The 24,057-nt window shown below is 33.4% G+C and overlaps 1 protein-coding gene across 11 annotated transcripts; it reads left to right on the top strand.

Annotated features, from left to right (window-relative positions):
• The first annotated feature begins 4,252 nt into the window (after nt 1-4,252).
• On the top strand, nt 4,253-22,033 carry LOC105181717 (cytochrome P450 4C1). 11 transcript variants are annotated; one of them, XR_003113884.1, is made up of 15 exons: nt 4,253-4,400; nt 4,522-4,734; nt 4,959-5,068; nt 5,272-5,362; nt 5,627-5,812; nt 6,413-6,503; nt 8,742-8,844; nt 9,056-9,155; nt 9,231-9,337; nt 9,593-9,661; nt 10,061-10,229; nt 10,400-10,579; nt 10,642-10,878; nt 11,806-12,022; nt 12,095-12,244. XR_003113884.1 is itself a non-coding variant. In XM_025305063.1 (14 exons), exons 3-14 carry the CDS (start codon nt 16,716-16,718, stop codon nt 20,851-20,853), a joined length of 1,527 nt encoding a protein of 508 aa, XP_025160848.1. In that variant the 5' UTR covers nt 10,967-12,244; nt 12,820-13,144; nt 16,654-16,715; the 3' UTR covers nt 20,854-22,033. The 11 variants fall into 11 exon arrangements, 8 of the variants coding, with proteins under 8 accessions (XP_025160850.1, XP_025160848.1, XP_025160847.1 ...); XR_003113882.1 differs by having other exon boundaries at nt 11,806-12,244; XR_003113883.1 differs by having other exon boundaries at nt 4,274-4,400; nt 4,527-4,734; nt 11,806-12,244.
• The last annotated feature ends 2,024 nt before the right edge of the window (nt 22,034-24,057 follow it).

Below are 24,057 nucleotides of genomic sequence, written 5' to 3'. Positions count from 1 at the left end.
GTACCGTGAATGCATCCACAGTTTAAAGGGGCATATGTACCTAACAGAGTTAAAAATCGAGTTTTCGTTTGGTACATCTTAAAGCTTCATATGTGGAGAATATTTTCTTTAAATTTTAAGTCGATATTGCAATGACGATTGCATGTGACGAAGTTACAGGTCTGAGAGTTTAAATCTTGCACAAGCGGGCGCTACTTAGGCAGCGTGGTCTGATTGCCTGTCCCATGTATTATTCTTCTCGAATTTATAATATTTCTCGGTATATCTGCACGAAGCCTATTTGAGTCACATATTTTCAGGTTGTAAACTCATAACCCCCCACCCTGTATATATATCTATATGTATATACTAGGTTGTTACAGATGAAATAGCCGTTTTTCAAAATTCAAATTTCCCGAGTAGTTCAGCTCTTTTCATGCAGTTGTCGTTGCATGCGTGATATTTGAAAAGTATATGCCCCACACGTAAATTCGCACGCATAACCTTACTTTTATCACATTGTTTATATCGTTGAAAATCGCTGTCTTTTCGACATGGAAAGTAAGGAAATGCGGATAATATTCTTGTACGAATATAAACTTGGTCATAGTGCGGCCGAGGCAACGCGAAACATAAACACTGCTTTTGGGGAAGGTTTTGTAAGTGATCGAACCATTAGACATTGGTTTGAAAAGGTTTCGGTCTGGTGATACAAATCTCGACAATTTGCCTCGCGGCCATGCACTATCAGTGATTGATGACAATGTTTTGAAAGACATGGTTGAAGCAAACTCGCGTTTATCAGTTCGAGATATTGCACACAGCATCAACGTTCATTATTCCACTGTTTCCCGACACCTAAAGGCCATGAAGAAAGTGAAAAAGCTTGACAAATGGGTACCATATGAACTGACTGAGTGAGACAAGCTTCGCCGTATGGAAATCAGCCCATCTTTGCTTTCCCGACACAATAATGAAGGAATATTGAATCGAAGAGTAACGTGTGATGAAAAGTGGGTTCTTTATGACAATCGTCGACGTTCTGCCCAGTGGTTAGATGCTGATTAAGCTCCGAAACACATGCCGAAACCGAACCTTCATACACGTAAAGTTATGGTATCTGTATGGTGGTGGTCTGCCAAGGGTATTGTACATTTTTCGTTTTTGAGAAAGGGTGAAATTATAAATCCTGACAAATATTGTGAAGAAATTCATATTGTGATGGAAAAACTGCGTATTCAACAGCCGGCGTTATTAAATAGATGCGATATGTTATTGCTCCATGATAATGCTAGACCGCATATTGCAAAAGAAACTGTAAAAACATTAACAGAATACAAATGCGAAGTTATTCCTCACCCTACTTATTCTCCTGACCTTTCTCCAACTGATTACCATTTGTTTAAGCATCTGGATAACTTTTTAAGTGAAAAGGTATTTCAAACAGAAAGCAACGTGAAAAATGCGTTCAACGAATTTCTTGCATCTCGCTCTTCTAATTTCTACGTGAAAGGCATTGATGCGCTTGTATCACGTTGGAGAAAGCGTATTGAGGTGGGGGGAGATTATTTCGATTGACGAGATGTATATAAAGTGTGTCGAATAAAAATTTAAATTAAAAATTAAAAAATGGCTATTTCATCTGCAACAACCTAATACTTAGGATACATTCGGATTACTCGTTATCATATTTGCGGGAAAATTGCAGCGCTGGCTATGAGAACAGTCGTAAACTATTTTTCTGCTCTGCATTATCATATTTATCGGAAGACCTAACCGCATATATTAAAAATTTTTCTGCAAAGTTTTCGTATCGTTTCAGGTTTCCTACCTAAATTTTGAGTTGTTAGAAATGATTTGTAAATTTTTCCTCATTGGAGCATCCAGAGTTTCAGTGCATACAAGCTGCAAAACTTTTGTATTAGATAAATATTACGCTAACTGTCAATTCGAAATTTTAATTGAAAAATTTTTTATCGCTTTCGTCACATATTGAGTGATGCTTCAATTAATTTTTGTACGTACTTTCATCGTGTAAAAGCATATTTAATTCTGAAGCATTTAAGATGACGTAAACTTTGCAGAAAAAATATCAAATTTTGACATTTCGCTGTTGATAAAGTTTTCGCGTTCAGCATCCCCTTAAAAAGATTAATAACACGGAATAATAACACATTTTTAAATATCTTTCTTCTCTTGACTTTCTTCCCTACATGTGTTGGAAGGAAAACATTCCATGATGAACTCACAGCTGTTATGCTATCTGGCAGGTTATATTTCTTGATAAATAGTGCAGACAAAGCGTCTTGCAACATGTGTTGTGTATCTGAGACACATAATTTCCAACTATAAGATAAAAAGAAATATACTTGAATGTATATCTAGGAACTAAAAATCGTTTTATTATGTATTGAAGAGTTACCGTGGTTGTCGCTTGTCCACATTATATTTTATTTGAAATGAGTCATACCAAATTTCTCTCATTTCCTTATTCAAGTACAGCAACAATTGTCTTATTATATTCCATTGAACATAGTTGACTGGAAATTAATTAAACATTATATTAATGTTTTGCTTTTCTTATATACCGGATGTATTGGACCATGCGTCCATCTTGATATTCTTGTAAATACGACATTTTAGAAAAAAATATTTCAGAGAAAAGTTGTTTGGTTTCAAGAGAAACATAAAACAACTATATCAGATTGTTAACAGATGGCGCCACTTTCTAGATATTCACTGATCATTACTTTTCTTAAATGGAAATCCCAACTTTTTATTATATCATCTTTTCTTATCAATTAATTTAAACAATTTTTGTCTGAAACTTTTTTTTATTTGCCTAATATTTTTTGAGATATTTAAAGAAAATTTGGTAACTTTTTCGACATTTAACTTACGATATCTTGTTAACTGTTTATTGAAAGAAAAAACGGTATTAGACTTTTATACTCTATTTGGTCTCAAGAATATATTGTTACAATAGAGCTTTGATTTTTGACCAATTTGATAATTTTAAAATTTCCAGTAATCAATAAGTTAGACTTTGATTGATAGGATATTAATAAAACAAATGACTCATCATTTACAATGTACAAGTGTCATCTTTATGCGCGCATGCGTATGTACATATACAGCAGTAGCTATATGCTACTCCTTGTACAACTACTTTAATAAAAAATAGCGCGTAATGTTTCATTTTATTAAAACTACTAATATTTATCTCATATTTCTTTACGTTTTCTTTTTTTCTTTTATGTATTTTAGGTATTTATTTTATTCTAGTGAGTATCTGACTGATTGTAATTAATAATGGTACTAATTTATGTAATATTATAATATATTATAATATAATATTAGAGATATTATTGTATATGTGTGCATTATATTTTTGTCCTACGAAAAATAAAAAATATATTAAAAATATTATGGAAATATTATAAAATATAATAATACATAATATTATAAAAGAAAAGTTGGCACTGCGAGGACTTGAATATTCCTCGCACGTAGACCACAAACTAGTAGCGCGCGCCTTAGCTTCCGCAGTTACCGCACCTCACGCTTATTGGTTCCAAGTTACAACACTTAACATGTAGTTGTTTCTTTAATTGCAAATTTCTCGCAAACGAAGGCCCATGCACGTAAACCCTTATAGGGTTTTTATATACTCAACCCCCCCATCCGAATGAAATATGACTCATTCAATTATCGATTTTACATGTCTTGCCATCTCCTTGTTAGTAAAAACATAAGTCGAAAAATCAACTTTCCCAGGACTATAAACATTTTCCAAATTTAAACATCGAATTTATACAATCGAAGTATACAAGTAACGCAAGTCATTGTAGGTAAAAAGTATTATTTACAGAATTGAGTGTTAACGTCTTCAAGATTGGACTTGGGTTTTAAACTAAAATCTTGTCGTATTAAATTACTGACTTTGATTGATAGGATATTGATAAAACAAATGACTCATCATTTACAATGTACAAGTGCCATCTATATGCGCGCATGCGTATGTACATATACAGCAGTAGGTATATGCTATTCTTTGTACAACTACTTTAATAAAAAATAGCGCGTAATATTTCGTTTTATTAAAACTACTAATATTTATCTCATATTTCTTTATACTTTCTTTTTTTCTTTTATGTATCTTAGGTATTTATTTTATTCTAGTGAGTATCTGACTGATTGTAATTAATAATGGTACTAATATTGATATAAGTAGTGACTACAATCTTGGTGCGTAATTTACATATATATAGGAGTAAGCTTGAAATAATTTAAGTCCTACTCCACACACTTATGTGGATAGTTGTGTGTAGAACTCACAGTTCAGTTATTATACATCAGTTTTTAGCAAAGTGTGAAGTCTTCAGACACGATACATATTGAATGTCTGTTGAAATTTCGCTGTAAGCATACATACATACGTACTCGTATATGTATATATATACATTTGTGTATATCATTACGGACATGTTTTTTATAAAACGGTATTTCGTTTTTTATAGTATATATTTTATATTTTTAAAGTATAGCGTGTAAAGATAAAAAAAGACCAAGTCTTAAAGCAGTTATCATTTTGACGAATAATGATCATCACGATATTATTAACATGCCTTTTTCTCGTGATCACGTATCTTTGTGTCGCGCACTTTGGAAGAAATGGACGACTTATTGATCAAATACCAGGATCTATATGTTTTCCTACTCCATATGTTATACGAATTTGTTCATATTCGCCAGGTAAGTAAAAATTTGTATGGTTTTATGTAATAAGCTATAGATTGTTCGTCGATGCTTAATACACAATAAAAAATGAAATCTGTATTTGTAGTTAAAATTGCGTAACAGCTTATAGCAAGATGTAAGATATTAATTCTGATTTAATTGCATAGTAGGTTGTTGAAAAGAATAGTACGATTGAAAAAAAGGTAGAAAATCTAATTATAGTATTCTTTACATTTTAGAACAACTATGGCTCTTAGCACTCGATTACGCGAAGAGATTTTATCCAATTAGTAAATTTTGGATTTTAACGATTCCTAACGTTTTGATTTATCACCCGGACGACGTGCAGGTTGGTGAAATAATTGTTACGGAAAATAGATACACCTATTATCTATACAACATTTTCATTAACATTAATCGAAGCCAATGTTCGTAGCTTTTACTCAAAATCGTACACATATTTCCCATAACACATTCTATCTATGTTAATAAGTATTGTATAATTGGATAATGACAACATGATTTTTAATCCTTTTTCTTTTATGGTTTTAGAAAGTACTAAGCGGTATGGAGCATACTGTGAAAGGTTACGAGTACAAACTTCTTCATCCTTGGTTAGGTGATGGCCTTGTTATTAGTCAAGGTATTTTTGTCATGCGTAATTTTCATGCAGAACGGTATCATTGCCTTTGATAGATTTTGAAGAAAAAAATTACGATATAATAGAGTTCTAAAAAGCTAAATATAGTACGTTAAGTGCTAGCGATTATCAAAGCAAATACGTTTAATGTAAATTTATCGCGACATAAGTTGAATAAATGTTATCTTTCGTTACATGTGCTACATGGTAACACAATAAAGAATAATATTTATGCACGCGTATAATATTTTCTTATCTCTTTTTTAGGAGCCAAGTGGCATAAAAGACGAAAGATACTAACGCCTGCATTTCACTTTTCTGTATTGAAAGAATTTGTCAAAACTTTTATTGAAGAGGGTAATCGCGTAGTGAAGTCTTTTAATCCTGCAGAAGAGTCAATTATCGAAGACGTGATGTTATTTACCAGTCATCATACATTAAATGCAATATGTGGTATATATATGTATATTTTGCCTTTTTTACGAAAATTTGCGTCTTTTTCGCGTGAACTTTTTATTATTTTTATCAATTTCTTAAATTGGCATGTTTTAATGTGTAACGAATTGTTTCCAGTCCTAAAGGACTCCCCCGGTATGTTTCTTTTGAAAAAGTAATCTTGGTTAAATTATTCTGTTCTAGAATATGTCGTAATTTTCATAATTTTGAACAAATCTATGTCACAACTCCATATTATTACAACTCCATTATCATAACTGCGTAAAATCAAAGAATCAAACATGCAGTTATGACGACATAGAATCTGAATGTCGATTATGTTTCTTTCAAACAACCTGATATTTTCTTCTGTGTGTAATGTATACATATGCGCATGTATTCGTAAATGTTGAATACCTGCACGCGCGGGCAATGACCGAAGGTTATTTTACGTAACAAACACATACGGAGTTCTTTATTGCACTCTATGTCTTTTTATATTCTACTAGTTTCAAATGAAAGACGGTGAATGCCATCCATGTAACAGTATCAAATTATTATAGTGAAACTAGTATGACCAATAAGTTTTTCATGTGATTTCGGCAAGTATATTTCCAGAAACGTCTATGGGCATTTTTTTGAATGACTCTGATCAGTCTCAACAATATCGGCAGACTATTCACCATATGGGTAAATTTATAATCGAAAGGTAATATATAAATAAGTATGTTAAAAGAAATCAACCTAAATTATTTAGAAGCCATACAATTATTTTCTTAACCCCTGGCGCTGGCAAGAAATTCACAGATATGCGTACCAAAACAGTTGACTGCAACTCACTGCGAGACGTTAAGTGTTCGAAACCTTATAGAAATCGGGAAAAGATTTATATCTTCTAAACTAATTAATTTTCGACCTAGGTCGTCTAATAGTTTTTTGAAGAGAATATAACGATGCATCGATTGGTGATAAAATTATACAAATCTAAACACTAAATTTGTTTATTAATAATCGTGCAAAGTATGGTATCTTTCGAAACAGTCTGGAATATGTAATGGCATGAGGCATTTCTTGCATTCCCATGTAGTTTCACTGCGTTTTTTGTGTTTGGCACATACTCTACACCTTCTTTGTGGATCTTTTTGGCGTTTGTGGGTGGAATATTCCTCGGGAAATGTCCCCATTGCTTTGCCTGTAAACGATCTGGTGTGCAACCAACAGACATCCTTCCACATTTTTTATAATCAGGAATACATACACCTTGTAAAATTTGCTCTGCCACATCTAATCGAAACTTCAAAAACGAATATTTCTTGCTTTTTGTTACATCCATTTTTTACAGAATAAAGCATAAGAATTAAAAAGTGCAAAATCCGCTAAGTAAAAAAATATTTTTTATAACTTTTTACATATTTCCTCATGAGCGTAAACGAAGATAAGTAACTATCTTGCAGATCCATCCCACCCATGCCATCATTATACTCCAAAACGATATTGGGCTTTGTAACAGGGCTATTATAATTTTTCCACCTCTTCTTTTCCATTTCCATCATCTCAATTTTCGAATGTTTTGTGGACAGTAAATATATGTCTTTCTTATCTTTCCATTTTGCAACTAAAATGCCATTACACGATCTTGAGATAACATCAGATCGTTTCAGTTTTGTTGCTGCAAGTTCTTTGGGCATATTCTTTCTATTGGACCTCACTGTTCCTATGGCATTAGTTTTTATAAATTGCGACTTTTCAAACAGTCCTGGCGAAGAATACCAATTGTCGACAAACAGAGTGTGTCCGTAACCAGCTATTGATGTGCACATAAACATCGTGACATTTTCCGATGCACTTGTGTTTGCATTTTTATCTATATCTTGACCAGTATATATTTTAAATTGAATGCAATATCCCGACTTAGATCCACAAAGTTTATAGAATTTCTTTCCAAAGCGTGCTCTTTTCGACGGATTGTACTGCTTATATGACATGCGGCCTATATATTTCATTAGAGATTCATCTAATGATACATATTCCTCGGGAGTGTAGTTTTAAATTTTTCATTTAAATAGTCGATTATACTTCGCAATTTACATGAACGGTCATCGTTATTGTCTACAACTTCGTTGTTAGTGAAGTGTAAAAAGCGAGATAGTAGGGCAAATCTCCAAAATGGTATGGTTTTTCGAAATATAGGAGTTTCGATTATGCTTCTTTTTGACCAATAAGATTGAACAGTGGGTTTTTTTACTTGAAACATCAAAATGCATAAAGTAATGCAAGCATTTATCTCATCTATATTCGTGTCCCTCCATTTGTCTTCATACTTTTTTAATTTGCTAGTTGCATTTTGGAAAGTCTGACTCGCGTAACGATTAGTTTCTGTTACAAAGATTGTCCAAAAGTTTTCCGTTAGTATTCCATTTGCCATTTGTAAAGCTGTGACATTTTGCCCAACTAGTATATTTATTCTTGGAATTCGTGAATATTTCCATATTTTACTTATATTTTGAGTGTTTTTCTACATCCATTCCTTAGATATAAGATTAATTTCACAATCTTTATTTTTGCTTTCTTCCTCGTCATCAGAAATGATTCTACGCCGATTGCGAAGTGGAAAAACGATTTCATCGAAATCGCTATCACTATTCGCACTATCTTGTTTTCTTTTTCTATTTGTCGAAATAATATCGCTAACTTCACTGTCGTTTCCCATTTTAGAATATGGGTTGAATATGGATAATTAGACGCGATGTAGTGTAATCAGCAACTATGCTCTAGCAAACAGTCTCAGTCGACGTGCCACGCACATCTTTTTTATTTCTGTGACAATTGCCCGCCGACGTGTACAGCACGTCGTTGGCGATTTTGTGACAAAAGCATCTTGACATGCGTAGCACGTCTTTCCAGCGCAAGTGGTTAAACATATTTAATTTTATGTAATTGCTCTTAGATTGGTCAAACCATGGCTTTTCAATGATACGATATTTAACTTAACATCACTGAGTACTATACAATCAAAGTATTTGAATATCTTGCATTCATTTACTGAGAAAGTGAGTATGTTTATGTAGACGTTATTACATTATTTGGACATTTAAGAAAACATTCTTCTTGCAAATATATAAATAAAAATTATCGATTTGTTAAAATATTAATTAAGAAATATTTTTAGAAGCGTTGAAATAAATAACATTGGAATTATATTTTTCTTTATCTTTGTAGATCTTTGTAGTTTGTTGTTCTTTGTTGTTGTTGACTTTGTAGATTATTGCGAATAGAAAACGTTATCATGAAGAAACCGGAGGTCGATATTTGAAGTACTTTGAAAATAACACAGAAACAGAAAATGAAGAAGTGATAGGGAGTATGTTTCCTATATAAAATAACTGTATATCATGAAATTCATTTGTACAGATAACGTATTTTATGTTTATTTAAGTGAAAGAGAAACGAATGGCCATGTTGGACATTTTGCTAGCAGAATCTCGCAACGGTAATTTGACTGATTCAGATATCAGAGAAGAAATTGACACTTTCGTGTTCGAGGTAAACATTAGTGTTCTGTTAAATTGCTCAAGAATGTAGTTGTATATTTGTTTAATATATGTTGTAAGCTAATAATTTTAATAGTAATTATGATATGATACAACGAGATGCATATTAAACGGCGATTATTGGAAACTATAAGTGCGAAGCATTTTTTCGGACTGCTCTTTATCTGCGTGCTTTCTGCAGCGTATAATTATTATTGTTCACGTATACAATAATTAACTGTACGGAAAGAAATTCTTATCATTACAGGGTCATGACACTGTGGCGACAAGTTTATGTTTTAGTCTACTATTATTAGCTGAGCATAAGGATATTCAGGTACATTTTCCCCTCCTGAAATAATCTTGCAACAAACTCTTTGCAATAACGTCGACCAATGATGAATTGCCAATATATATACGATTATTTAAACTTGTATTATATATTTAATTTATATATTTTATAAATATCCATACATTTTGTAAATCAGTTTTTATCAAATAATTGAAGGAAATTTTAAGCTTATAAAAAATCGTCTCGGTAAATTTCTCAGTATTTCTCTTTCTCTTTCTCTCTCTCTTTCTCTCTCTCTCTATCTCTCTCTCTCTCTCTCTCGATCTTTTTAACTAAATAACATTGTTTTAGAAATTATAAATATTCTAGAAACATATGGACAATAGCGATTTGACAATCAATATGGCCGCAAACGATGTATATTGTATAAACTTTTGTTTGCAGGATCGTGTAAGAAAGGAAATTAATGAGGTAATGCAGGAAAATAATAGGAAGCTTACGATGAATGCGTTACAGAATCTACCATATTTGGAGAGATGCTTGAAAGAATCATTAAGACTGTATCCTAGCGTTCCTGTAATATCGCGCATTTGCACCACTGATTTAAAATTACGTGAGTAATTAATGGATCTATATGTCATAAAATTTTTATACGGATTTGGGATTTTTGGCCGAACTAACTTTTGGCCGTATATAAAATTTATATACGGATATACTTATGATTTAAATTTTTCCTCGCTGTTTGTAAAAAAAAGACTTTAGTATGTTCACTGATATTTTCAGAATCATATACAATACCAAAAGGCACAACGATGCATCTTTTTATCTATGCTCTTCATCACGATCCCAACTTTTGGCCGAATCCGAAGGTATTTGATCCAGACAGATTTTTACCAGAGAATATACAGAAACGTCATCCTTATTCCTATCTACCGTTCAGTGCAGGATTACGAAATTGTATAGGTAATTCATAAGATACTATATTCTACATCGCAAATAAATTCTAAATGTCTTAAAATCGTTAGGTCAACGATTTGCCATGTTGGAGTTGAAAGCTATGATAGCTAGCCTGGTGTACAATTTTTACTTGGAACCCACTGATTATTTGAAGGATGTTTCATTCAAGTTGGATATTTTATTACGCACCTCACGTCCGATCCGCATGAAAGTTATTCCAATTAAACGGGAGTAATTGTCTAACGCGAGTACTAATTCGGAGGAAAGAATATTTCGCGAACGAAACATTATGTTACTCTTATAAGGTTAATTAGATTTTGTGGTGGTTTAGTTAGTTCATTTAGTTCATTAGTTCATTAGTTCATTTAGTTAGTTCATTTAGGTTAGTTCATTTAGTTAGTTCATTTAGTTCATTAGTTCATTAGTTCATTTTGGTGTTCATCGAATGTTATTACATGGGGATATTTTATCTCATAAGTAATAATTAAAATGGAGTAAAGAAATATTTTCTTTTTCGAAGAATGGAAGCGTAAGTGCATATTGTACGATTTTCTTTATCAATATTACTACAGTCACACATTAAGTTACTGTCAAAACGATTAATTTCTCAGGTCTATTGTTGATATCGGGGAGAATAGGAACTGCCTCCTGCAAAGTACCGTGAATGTATCCACAGTTTAAAGGGGCATATGTACCTAACAGAGTTAAAAATCGAGTTTTCGTTTGGTACATCTTAAAGCTTCATATGTGGAGAATATTTTCTTTAAATTTTAAGTCGATATTGCAATGACGATTGCATGTGACGAAGTTATAGGTCTGAGTGTACGTTTAAATCTTGCACAAGCGGGCGCTACTTAGGCAGCGTGGTCTGATTGCCTGTCCTATGTATTATTCTTCTCGAATTTATAATATTTCTCGGTATATCTGCACGAAGCCTATTTGAGTCACATATTTTGAACGTAACGGTTATCTAGATATAAATATAGCTTAATTCGTCAGTAGCTTGCCATCCGTACAGTTGGCAGTTAAGACTGGGATCAAAGTCTTCATTTCACAGTATTCTAAGTAAAGATGGAAGAAATAAAGAATGGAGACAAGATCATATTTCTGGAAGATTTAGGAAAGATGTAAAATGAAAAAGCATCCCACTTAAAATCAGTACAAAGCCGACAGAAATGAAGCAAGTACTGGGGCCAATGTGAAAAAATTAAAAAGTGCGGACGATATTCCAGGTTTGGAAACACCTAACACGGGATATCGAATTTTGAATTTTTTGAGTGTTTTCTGCTATATTGAAATGTGACGCGTTATTGGAGCACTGCGTTGGTAGCTATATGTGGCGACAGCTTGAATAATCTAATTTGGCAAGTAGCTCCAAAAATAATGCACAGCGGAGTCATTATTGTTGAAATTGTGGCACACACAGCTACTTGCATGTTTAATAATAATGTAACTTCATTATTACAAATAATGCATGAAATGCGTGTATCTGTTAGGCTGAACGTACAATATACTATACAGGAAGATGGCCGCCGCACAAACAAAGGTGCGCGACTTGGGATTACTAAAAAAGCGAGAGCACGTCGTCGCCAGCGAATGAAAATGTGAAAGACTCACTATATCATCCGTCAGGAAAGACCTACATTACGGCCCTGGTATCGATGATTCGATGTAAGTTAAACAAATTTCATGATTTACCAACGACTAAACATTCAAACGTGTTTTCCTCGGAACAATTTTTGTCGAACTGGTACCAGAAATTACTCTAAAGCCTAACCTAACCATTAAACCGATGTACCTGCAACTTTTTTTACTTATTCTATACATAATTCTCTATCGTGTATCGTAGGATTATTTTTATGATACGTAATTATTTTACAGCAGAAAAACGCTGAAGAATGAATTTTTCCTTGAAAATCGCTATGTTAAATTCAAATCGATTCCGCCATAAAAATCGATATTTTCAAAACTGCAATACGACTACAATATGCGAAAAATTATACTATCTATTTTAATAATCTATTTCTCTTTTTTGTTTGAGTTGAGTTTTTGCGAAGCTACGTGTGGTACCGATTATACGAATTTTTCGAATATTACTTCGTTTGCTTGTATTATTTTTTATAAATGCAGACCATAAAAAATCATGAATATTCTTAAAAGTGTATGTTTTCAAATAAAGGAAAAACCGAATCCTGTAACTTCAATAATTTTCCAGAAAAAATTTCTGAAATTTACCTTTTTCTCAGGCTCCTAGGTATATATGCCTCTTTAAAGAAAAAAGTCCCAGGCTTATAAGGCAAATAATATTTACGATATATTGAGTAAAATATACTTACAAGGAGATGGCAAGACATGTAAAATCGATAATTGAATGAGTCATATTTCATTCGAATGGAGGGGTTGAGTACATAAAATCCTAAAAGAGTTTGCGTGCATGGGCCTTCGTTGCGAGAAATTTGCAATTAAAGAAACAGCTACATGTTAAGTCTAGTAACTTGGAATCAATAAGCGTGAAGTGCGGTAACTGCGGAAGCTAAGGCGCGCGCTATTATTTTGTGGTCTACATCCGAGGTATGTTTGAGTTTTCGCAGTGCCAACTTTTTTTTTATATTATATATTACTATATTTTATTAATATTTCTATAATATTTTTAATATTTTTATTATTTTTCGTAGGACAGAAATATAATGCACACGTATACAATAATATCTGTTTTATTATATAAAAATTAACAAGAATAAACATTTTAATTATTTATTATAAAATTCAGACATTGCCATACAATATTGTGGAGGAAAATTCACATAAAAGCATGTAAAACACAAACAAGTAGCACACCACGAACATTTTATCAAAGAATTATTTGTTTGGCCGAAATATTTTACATTATGTATGTTTGAAGGGAAACATAACTGATTAACATTTGAAAATATGTTTTTATATAATAAAACAGATATTATTGTATATTGCCATCTCCTTGTTAGTAAAAACATAAGTCGAAAGATCAACTCTTTCAGAATTATAAACATTTGTCAATTTTAGACAAATTGAATTTATAGGAACGAAATATACAAATAAAGCAAGACATTATAGATTAAAAGTATCGTATTAAGTATTAATGTAGAAGTATTAAGTATTAACGTCTTCAACATTGGACTTGAATGTTAAACTAAAATTTTATCATCTTAAATTGCTGACTTTGTTTGACAAAATATTGATAAAAAGATAACATTGAGAACGTGCACGCGACTTATCTATAACTGCGTATACGTGCGTGTGTATATTTGTCATAGTAGTAGCTACTTGCTACTCTTTGTACGACTACTTTAATCAGAAAACAGTGCGTAATATTCTGCTTCATTAAAACTACGAAAATATTTATTTAATATTTTTTCATACTTTGCTCTTTTCTTTTATGTATCTTGGATATTTATCACCTAGTGACGAGTATCTGACTGATTGTTTGTAATTAATAATGATATTTTCAAAATTTTATTATAAAATTACATTATAAATTCTAATATTGATTTCAGTAGTGACTACAACGTTGGTGTATAACTTATATATGTGACTGAGTAAACATGAAATAGTATAAAGTCCTACTTCATACTTACGCGGATAGTTTGTGTGCAGAACTCAACGTTCAGTTAATGTATATCAGATTGTAATAAAGTCCGAAGACACGATACATTGATCGTCGATATATTGAAAGACTGTTAAAATTTCGAACGCTGTGAGTTTCTTGTGCATTCTTGTATTGCGTTTTGTGAACTATGAAATTATATAACTCTTTAATTACTCTTTTAACTATATAACTTTTACAATATAATTATATAACTCTTTTAATTATATAACTCTTGATTTAAAATGACCTGCTTTTATTTAAATATCATATGTTGTTAATCAGTTCTATTTGTCGACATAAATATCATTTATTTTAATAGTGTTTAGGTACTATCAAAAAAATACGTTCTTATTAATAAAATCGTAATACGTATTTATTTCAAAAATACGTAAAATCTTTTCTAAAATAATATAAATTATATAACGATAAATTATCTGCAATTACATTTGCTTTATTTATAAATTCCTGGATATTTGCAATTTTACATATACGTGTGTGTGTGTGTGTGTAAATTATGCGGGGTGTCCCATTTAACCTGACAAATCGTAATATCTGGAAAACTACATGTCGGATCAAAAAAAGTGGGTAATGAAATTTATTTGCCTCGAAGGGGAACATCCAATGATATCAAACTCGACCTCCCACCCCACTCCCGGGGGTGGGGGTGAAGGGCAAATTTGAAATCTTAAATGGGAACTCCCATTTTTTATTGCAGATTCGGATTCTACGCCACAAAATAAGTAAGTTTCGTCCGAAACTTTTTTTTTGGTTCGTAATAGATGGCGCTGTAATCGCAAAAAATTAGATTTTCTGCAATTCTCCAGAAATGATCATTGGATTGAAAAATAAAAAAATACCTGCTCAATATTTTTAAAAATATTTTTAAAAAACATAATAACAATTATTCCCCCCATCCCCTCGGGGTAGGGTGGGTGGTAACGTTCAAATCTCAAATGAGAATCCACATTTTTCATTGCAGAATTAGATTCTACGTGAAGTTTTTATGGAAACATGTTTTATGGAAAATTGTTTTATGGAAACATGTTTTATGGAAAATTGTTTTATGGAAACATGTTTTATGGAAAATTTGTCATTTCTGGAAAATTGCAGAAAACCTAATTTTTTGCGATTATAGCGCCATCTATCACGAATCAAAAAAAGAATTTCGGACGAAACTTACGTATTTTGTGGCGCAGAATCTGAATCTGCAATAAAAAATGGGGGTTCCCATTTAAGATTTCAAAGTTGCCCCCCACCCCCACCCCCTAGGAGTGGGGGGGGAGGTTGAGTTTGATATCATTGGATGTCCCTCTTCGAGACAAACAAATTTCATTACCCACTTTTTTTGATCCGACATGTAGTTTTCCAGAAATTACGATTTGTCAGGTTAAATGGGACACCCTGTATACGTAAATATATATACAGGATGTTTGAAAGCTTATCATACAGACGAAAGTTGGAGATAGATTGGGTGTAGCCGAGAAGAAAAGTCATGTGCCATAATGTCAAATTGGCAATAGTTACCGAGTTATTAATTAAAATATGTGAGCCAACGGCGAGGGACGACGTAAGCGACAAGAGACGAGCGCGCGCGACGAGGAGCGAGCGAGCGCCTCTTGTCGTTTACGTTGCCCCTCGTCGCGCGCGCTCGCCTACCGTTACTCGCTAACTCCGCCTGTATCAAATGTCTACGTGCTTACTGCGGCCGCCCTCCGCTCTCTACGCGCTCGTTGGCTCACATGTTTTAATTAATAACTCGATAACTATTGGCAATTTGACATTATGATACATGACTTTCTTCTCGGCTACACCCAATCTATCTCCAACTTTCGTCTGCATGATCAGCTATCAAACACCCTGTATATGTATACAGGGTAGTTGATTATAAGTTGTCAACTCGAAATGTGAAGGTATATTGGGTTAAGATAAACATAAAAGTCCCATACCGTTTTGCAAGATTCGCAATAATTATCGAGTTATTAATGACAGAAATCTGAGGAATGGGAGCGCGCCGACATAGATAGTTGGAGAAGCGTTGCAGCTGCTTAGGCTGCAGCGCGACCCAGTTGATCCAGAAACTGTTGCCAGTGCGCGGCGAGGGGAAAGACAATGCGCTGCTATTCGTTGTTTTATCTCGCCAGACCTACGTCTCGCCGCACATCGCCAATAGTTGCTGGGTCGAGTGGGCCGCGCTGTGGCCTGAGTAGCTGCAACGTTTCTCGAATCATCTATGTCGGCGCGCTCCCATTCCTCAGATTTCTGTCATTAATAACTCGATGATTATTGCGAATCTCGCAAAACGGTATGGGACTTTTATGTTTATCTTAACCCAATCTACTTTGACATTTCGGGTTGGCAACTTATAATCAACCACCCTGTATATATGTATTATATACAATTTCGCATTTCATCTTGGATATGTTTTTCATAAAACGATACCTTTTTTATGTTGCAGTATAGGATGTAAGGATTAAGAAGAAAGACAAAGTGTTAAAGCGGCTATCATTTCAACGAATAATGATCATTACTATATTATTAACATGTCTCTTTCTCGTGATCATATATCTTTGTGTCGCCCACTTTGGAAGAAATGGACGGCTTATTGAACAAATACCAGGATCTTTACGTTTTCCTACTCCATATGTTATACGAATTAGTTCATATTCGCCAGGTAAGTAAAAATTTATATAAAGTTTCACATAATAAGCTATTAATTTGTTTGTCGCTAATCAACAATAAAAAATGAAATCCCTATTAGTAGCTAAAATTGCACAATAGCTCGTTAGCAAGATGTAAGGTGTTAATTCTGATTTAATTGTATAATGGATTGTTGAAAAGAATAATACTATGAAAAAATTGTAGAAAATCTAAATTTAATATTTTTTACAGTTTTGAATTCAATATTCTTTACATTTTAGAAAAACTATGGCTCTTTGTACTCGATTACACAAAGAGATTTTATCCAATTAGTAAATTTTGGATTCTCACGTTTCCTAACGTTTTTATTCATCACCCGGACGACGTGCAGGTTGGTAAAACTACTATTACGGAAAATAGATACATTTTATTATCTACACAGCGTTTTCATTAACGTTAATCGAAGTCAATGTTTACAACTTCAACTTAAAATCATACACATATTCCCCATATTCTATCATTGTTATCTGTATAATTCAATAATAACAACATGCTTTTTAATCCTATATCGTTATGATTTTAGAAAATATTAAGCAGTATGGAGCACACTGTAAAAGGTTACGAGTACAAATTTTTTCATCCCTGGTTAGGTGATGGTCTCCTTACTAGTCAAGGTATTTTTGTCATGCGTAATTTTCATGCAGAACAGTATCATTGCCTTTGATAGTTCTTGAAGAAAACAATCACGACATAATAGAGTTCTAAGAAACTAAATATAGTACGTTAAGTGCTAGCGATTATCAAAGTGAGTACGCTTAATCTTAATTTATCGCGACATAAGTTGAATAAATGTCATCTTTCGTTACATGTGCTACATGATAACAATATACATGATAACAATGATAACATGATAACATGATCATGTGCTACATGATAACAATATACATGATAACAATGATAACATGATAACAATAATAAAAAATAATATTTATGCACGCATATAATATTATCTTATCTTTTTCTTAGGAGCCAAGTGGCATCAAAGACGAAAGATACTAACGCCTGCCTTTCACTTTTCTATATTGAAAGAATTTGTCAAAACTTTTATTGAAGAGGGTAATCGCGCAGTGAAGTCTTTTAATCCTGCCGAAGAGTCAATTATCGAAGACGTGATGTTATTTACCAGTCATCATACATTAAATGCAATATGTGGTATATATATGTATATTTTGCCTTTTTTACGAAAATTTGCGTCTTTTTCGCGTGAACTTTTTATTATTTTTATCAATTTCTTAAATTGGCATGTTTTAATGTGTAACGAATTGTTTCCAGTCCTAAAGGACCCCCCCGGTATGTTTCTTTTGAAAAAGTAATCTTGGTTAAATTATTCTGTTCTAGAATATGTCGTAATTTTCATAATTTTGAACAAATCTATGTCACAACTCCATATTATTACAACTCCATTATCATAACTGCGTAAAATCAAAGAATTAAACATGCAGTTATGACGACATAGAATCTGAATGTCGATTATGTTTCTTTCAAACAACCTGATATTTTCTTCTGTGTGTAATGTATATATATGCGCATGTATTCGTAAATGTTGAATACCTGCACGCGCGGGCAATGACCGAAGGTTATTTTACGTAACAAACACATACGGAGTTCTTTATTGCATTTTATGTCTTTTTATATTCTACTAGTTTCAAATGAAACACGATGAATACCATGCGTGTAATAGTATCAAATTATTGTGGTAAAACTAATATGACCGACGACTTTTCTATATAACTTTGGCAAGTATATTTTCAGAAACCTCCATGGGTATTTCTTTGAGCGACTTCGATCAGTCTCAACAATATCGGCAGACTATTCACCATATCGGTAAACTTATAATCGAAAGGTAATATATAAATAAGTATGTTAAAAGAAATCAACCTAAATTATTTAGGAGCCATACAATTATTTTCTTAAACATATTTAATTTTATGTAATTGCTCTTAGATTGGTCAAACCATGGCTTTTCAATGATACGATATTTAATTTAACATCACTGAGTACTATACAATCAAAGTATTTGAATATCTTGCATTCATTTACTGAGAAAGTGAGTATGTTTATGTAGACGTTATTACATTATTTGGACATTTAAGAAAACATTCTTCTTGCAAATATATAAATAAAAATTATCAATTTGTTAATAAATCAATTAAGAAATACTTTTAGTAGCATTGAAATAAATAACGTTGGTATTATATTTTTCTTTGTCTTTGTAGATTATCGCAAATAGAAAACGTTATCATGAAGAAACCAGAGAACGATATTTGAAGTACTTTGAAAACAACACAGAAATAGAAGACAAAGAAATAACAGGGAGTATGTTTCGTCTATAAAATATTGTACGTCATGTGATGCACAGATAACGTATTTTATGTTTATTTAAGATAAAAAGAAACGAATGGCCATATTGGACATTTTGCTAGCAGAATCTCGCAATGGTAATTTGACTGATTCAGATATTAGAGAAGAAATTGACACTTTCGTGTTCGAGGTAAACGTTACAGTTTTGTAAAATTGTTCAAGAATATAGCTGTATTTCTGTTTAATATATGTATGTTGTAAGCTAATACTTTTAATAGTATTATGATATGATATGATTTAATAGTATATAGTTATGATTTAATAGTATTATGATATGATGATAATAATATTATAATAGTAATTATGATACAACGAGATATATTAAACGGAGCATATTAAACGGCGATTATTGGAAACTATAAGTGCGAAACATTTATTCCGACTGTACTTCATCTGCGTGCTTTCTGCAGCGTATAATTATTATTATTCACGTATACACTAATTAACTGTACGGAAAGAAATTCTTATCATTACAGGGTCATGACACTGTGGCGACAAGTTTATGTTTTAGTCTACTATTATTAGCTGAACATAAGGATATTCAGGTACTTTTCCCATCTTAAAATAATCTCGCAACAAACTTTTTGCAATAACGTCAACCAATGATAAATTGTCAATATATATACGATTATTTAAACTTGTCTTATATATTTATTTTATATATTTTATAAATATCTATAAATCAGTTTTATCAAATAATTGAAGGGAATTTTAAGCTTTTAAAAGATCGTCTCGGTAAATTTTTCAGTATTTCTCTCTCTATGTCTCTTTCTCTCTCGATCTTTTTAATTATGAAGACTGTTTTAGAAATTACAAATATTCTACAAACATATAAACAATTCCGATTTAACAATCAATATAGACGCAAAAGATGTGTATTGTATAAACTTTTGTTTGCAGGATCGTGTAAGAAATGAAATTAATGAGGTGATGCAGGAAAATAATGGGAAGCTTACGATGAGTGCGTTACAGAATCTACCTTATTTAGAGAGATGCTTGAAAGAATCATTAAGACTGTATCCTAGCGTTGCTATAATATCGCGCATTTGCACCACTGATCTAAAATTACGTAAATAATTAATGGATCTATATGCTATAAAATTTATATACCGATATATTTATGATTTAAATTTTTCCTCGCTGTTTGTAAAGAAAAAAGACTCTAGTATGTTCACTGTTATTTTCAGAATCATATATAATACCAAAAGATACAACGATGCATCTTTTTATCTATACCCTTCATCACGATCCTAACTTTTGGCCGGATCCAGAAGTATTTGATCCAGACAGATTTTTACCAGAGAATATACAGAAACGTCATCCTTATTCCTATGTACCGTTCAGCGCAGGATTACGAAATTGCATAGGTAATTCATAAGATACTATATTCCTACATCGCAAATAAATTCTAATGATATTAAAATCTTTAGGTCAACGATTTGCCATGTTGGAGTTGAAGGCTATGATAGCCAGCCTGGTGTACAATTTTTACTTGGAACCCGTTGATTATTTGAAGGATGTTTCATTCAAGTTGGATATTGTATTACGCACCTCACGTCCGATCCGCATGAAAGTTATTCCAATTAAACGGGAGTAGTTGTCTAACACGAGTACTAATTCCGAGGAAAGAGTATTTCGTGAACGGAACATTATATTACTATTACAATGTTACTTAGATTTTGTGATGGTTTAGTTAGTTCATTTAGTTCATTAGTTCATTTTGATGTTCATCGAATGTTATTACATGGAGATATTTTATCTCATAAGTAATAATTAAAATGGAGTAAAGAAATATTTTCTTTTTCGAAGAATGGAAGCGTAAGTGCATATTGTACGATTTTCTTCAATATTACTATAGTCACACATTAAGTTACTGTCAAAACGATTAATTTCTCAGGTCTATTGTTGATATTGTGGAGAAAAGGAACTGTTTCCTGCAAAGTACCGTGAACGTATCCATAGTTTAAAGGGGCGTATGTACCTAACAGAGTTAAAAATCGAGTTTACGTTTTGTACACCTCAAAGCTTCATATGTGGAGAATAATTTCTTTCAGTTTTAAGTCGATATTGCAACATATGACGAAGTTACAGGTCTGAGAGTACGTTTAAATCTTGCACAAGCGGGCGCTACTTAGGCAGCGTGGTCTGATTGCCTGTCCTATGTATTATTCTTCTCGAATTTATAATATTTCTCGGTATATCTGCACGAAGCCTATTTGAGTCACATATTTTGAACGTAACGGTTATCTAGATATAAATATAGCTTAATTCGTCAGTAGCTTGCCATCCGTACAGTTGGCAGTTAAGACTGGGATCAAAGTCTTCATTTCACAGTATTCTAAGTAAAGATGGAAGAAATAAAGAATGGAGACAAGATCATATTTCTGGAAGATTTAGGAAAGATGTAAAATGAAAAAGCATCCTACTTAAAATCAGTACAAAGCCGACAGAAATGAAGCAAGTACTAGGGCCAATGTGAAAAAATTAAAAAGTGCGGACGACATTCCAGGTTTGGAAACACCTAACACGGGATATCGAATTTTGAATTTTTTAAGTGTTTTCTGCTATATTGAAATGTGACGCGTTATTGGAGCACTGCGTTGGTAGCTATATGTAAACTAGTGGCGACAGCTTGAATAATCTAATTTGGCAAGTAGCTCCAAAAATAATGCACAGCGGAGCCATTATTGTTGAAATTGCGGCACACATAGCTACTTGCATGTTTAATAATAATGTAACTTCATTATTACAAATAATGCATGAAATGCGTGTATCTATCGGGCTAAATGTACAATATACATCTGGGAGTAGAGAGTCGTCCATGTAGTGCAAAATGTAGGGTTTTGAAAGGGCTTTAATTTGGTACCTGTCCGAAGCCTGTATCTCTAACCGTTTAGGAGATATCGAAGGTTAAAGTTTTCCAACCTTTCTCCGTCGATATCCATCCTTCATCCGTCGATATCTCCGCTTCTACTGGGAGTAGAGAGTCGTCCATGTAGTCCAAAATATAGGGTTTTGAAAGGGCTTTAATTTGGTACCTGTCCGAAGCCTGTATCTCTAACCGTTTAGGAGATATCGAAGGTTAAAGTTTTCCAACCTTTCTCCGTCGATATCTCCGCTTCTACTGGGAGTAGAGAGTCGTCCATGTAGTGCAAAATGTAGGGTTTTGAAAGGGCTTTAATTTGGTACCTGTCCGAAGCCTGTATCTCTAACCGTTTAGGAGATATCGAAGGTTAAAGTTTTCTAACCTTTCTCCGTCGATATCCAGCCTTCATCCGTCGATATCTCCGCTTCTTTGGGAGTAGGAGTCGTCCATTGTAGTCCAAAATGTAGGGTTTTGAAAGGGCTTTAATTTGGTACCTGTCCGAAGTCTGTATCTCTAACCGTTTAGGAGATATCGAAGGTTAAAGTTTTCTAACCTTTCTCCGTCGATATCTATCTCCGCTTCTATTGGGAGTAGAGGTCGTCCATGTAGTGCAAAATGTAGGGTTTTGAAAGGGCTTTAATTTGGTACCTGTCCGAAGCCTGTATCTCTAACCGTTTAGGAGATATCGAAGGTTAAAGTTTTCTAACCTTTCTCCGTCGATATCCAGTCTTCATTCGTCGATATCTCCGCTTCTACTGGGAGTAGAGGGTCGTCATTGTAGTCCAAAATGTAGGGTTTTGAAAGGGCTTTAATTTGGTACCTGTCCGAAGCCTGTATCTCTAACCGTTTAGGAGATATCGAAGGTTAAAGTTTTCCAACCTTTCTCCGTCGATATCTCCGCTTCTACTGGGAGTAGAGTCGTCCATGTAGTCCAAAATGTAGGGTTTTGAAAGGGCTTTAATTTGGTACCTGTCCGAAGCCTGTATCTCTAACCGTTTAGGAGATATCGAAGGTTAAAGTTTTCCAACCTTTTCCGTCGATATCCAGCCTTCATCCGTCGATATCTCCGCTTCCACTGGGAGTAGAGGGTCGTCCATGTAGTCCAAAATGTAGGGTTTTGAAAGGGCTTTAATTTGGTACCTGTCCGAAGCCTGTATCTCTAACCGTTTAGGAGATATCGAAGGTTAAAGTTTTCTCCATATCCTTTCTCCGTCGATATCTCCGCTTCTATGGGAGTAGAGGTCGTCATGTAGTGCAAAATGTAGGGTTTTGAAAGGGCTTTAATTTGGTACCTGTCCGAAGCCTGTATCTCTAACCGTTTAGGAGATATCGAAGGTTAAAGTTTTCTAACCTTTCTCCGTCGATATCCAGCCTTCATCCGTCGATATCTCCGCTTCTATTGGGAGTAGAGGGTCGTCATTGTAGTCCAAAATGTAGGGTTTTGAAAGGGCTTTAATTTGGTACCTGTCCGAAGCCTGTATCTCTAACCGTTTAGGAGATATCGAAGGTTAAAGTTTTCTAACCTTTCTCCGTCGATATCCAGCCTTCATCCGTCGATATCTCCGCTTCTATTGGGAGTAGAGGGTCGTCCATTGTAGTCCAAAATGTAGGGTTTTGAAAGGGCTTTAATTTGGTACCTGTCCGAAGCCTGTATCTCTAACCGTTTAGGAGATATCGAAGGTTAAAGTTTTCCAACGTTTCTCCGTCGATATCTCCGCTTCCGCTTCTATTGGGAGTAGAGGGTCGTCATTGTAGTCCAAAATGTAGGGTTTTGAAAGGGCTTTAATTTGGTACCTGTCGAAGCCTGTATCTCTAACCGTTTAGGAGATATCGAAGGTTAAAGTTTTCCAACCTTTCTCCGTCGATATCTCCGCTTCTACTGGGAGTAGAGTCGTCCATGTAGTCCAAAATGTAGGGTTTTGAAAGGGCTTTAAT

The sequence above is a fragment of the Harpegnathos saltator genome, unplaced genomic scaffold (assembly GCF_003227715.2).
Source record: "Harpegnathos saltator strain DR-91 unplaced genomic scaffold, Hsal_v8.6 scaffold672, whole genome shotgun sequence".
NCBI lineage: Eukaryota > Metazoa > Arthropoda > Insecta > Hymenoptera > Formicidae > Harpegnathos > Harpegnathos saltator.
This window is presented reverse-complemented; position numbering and strand designations above follow the sequence as displayed.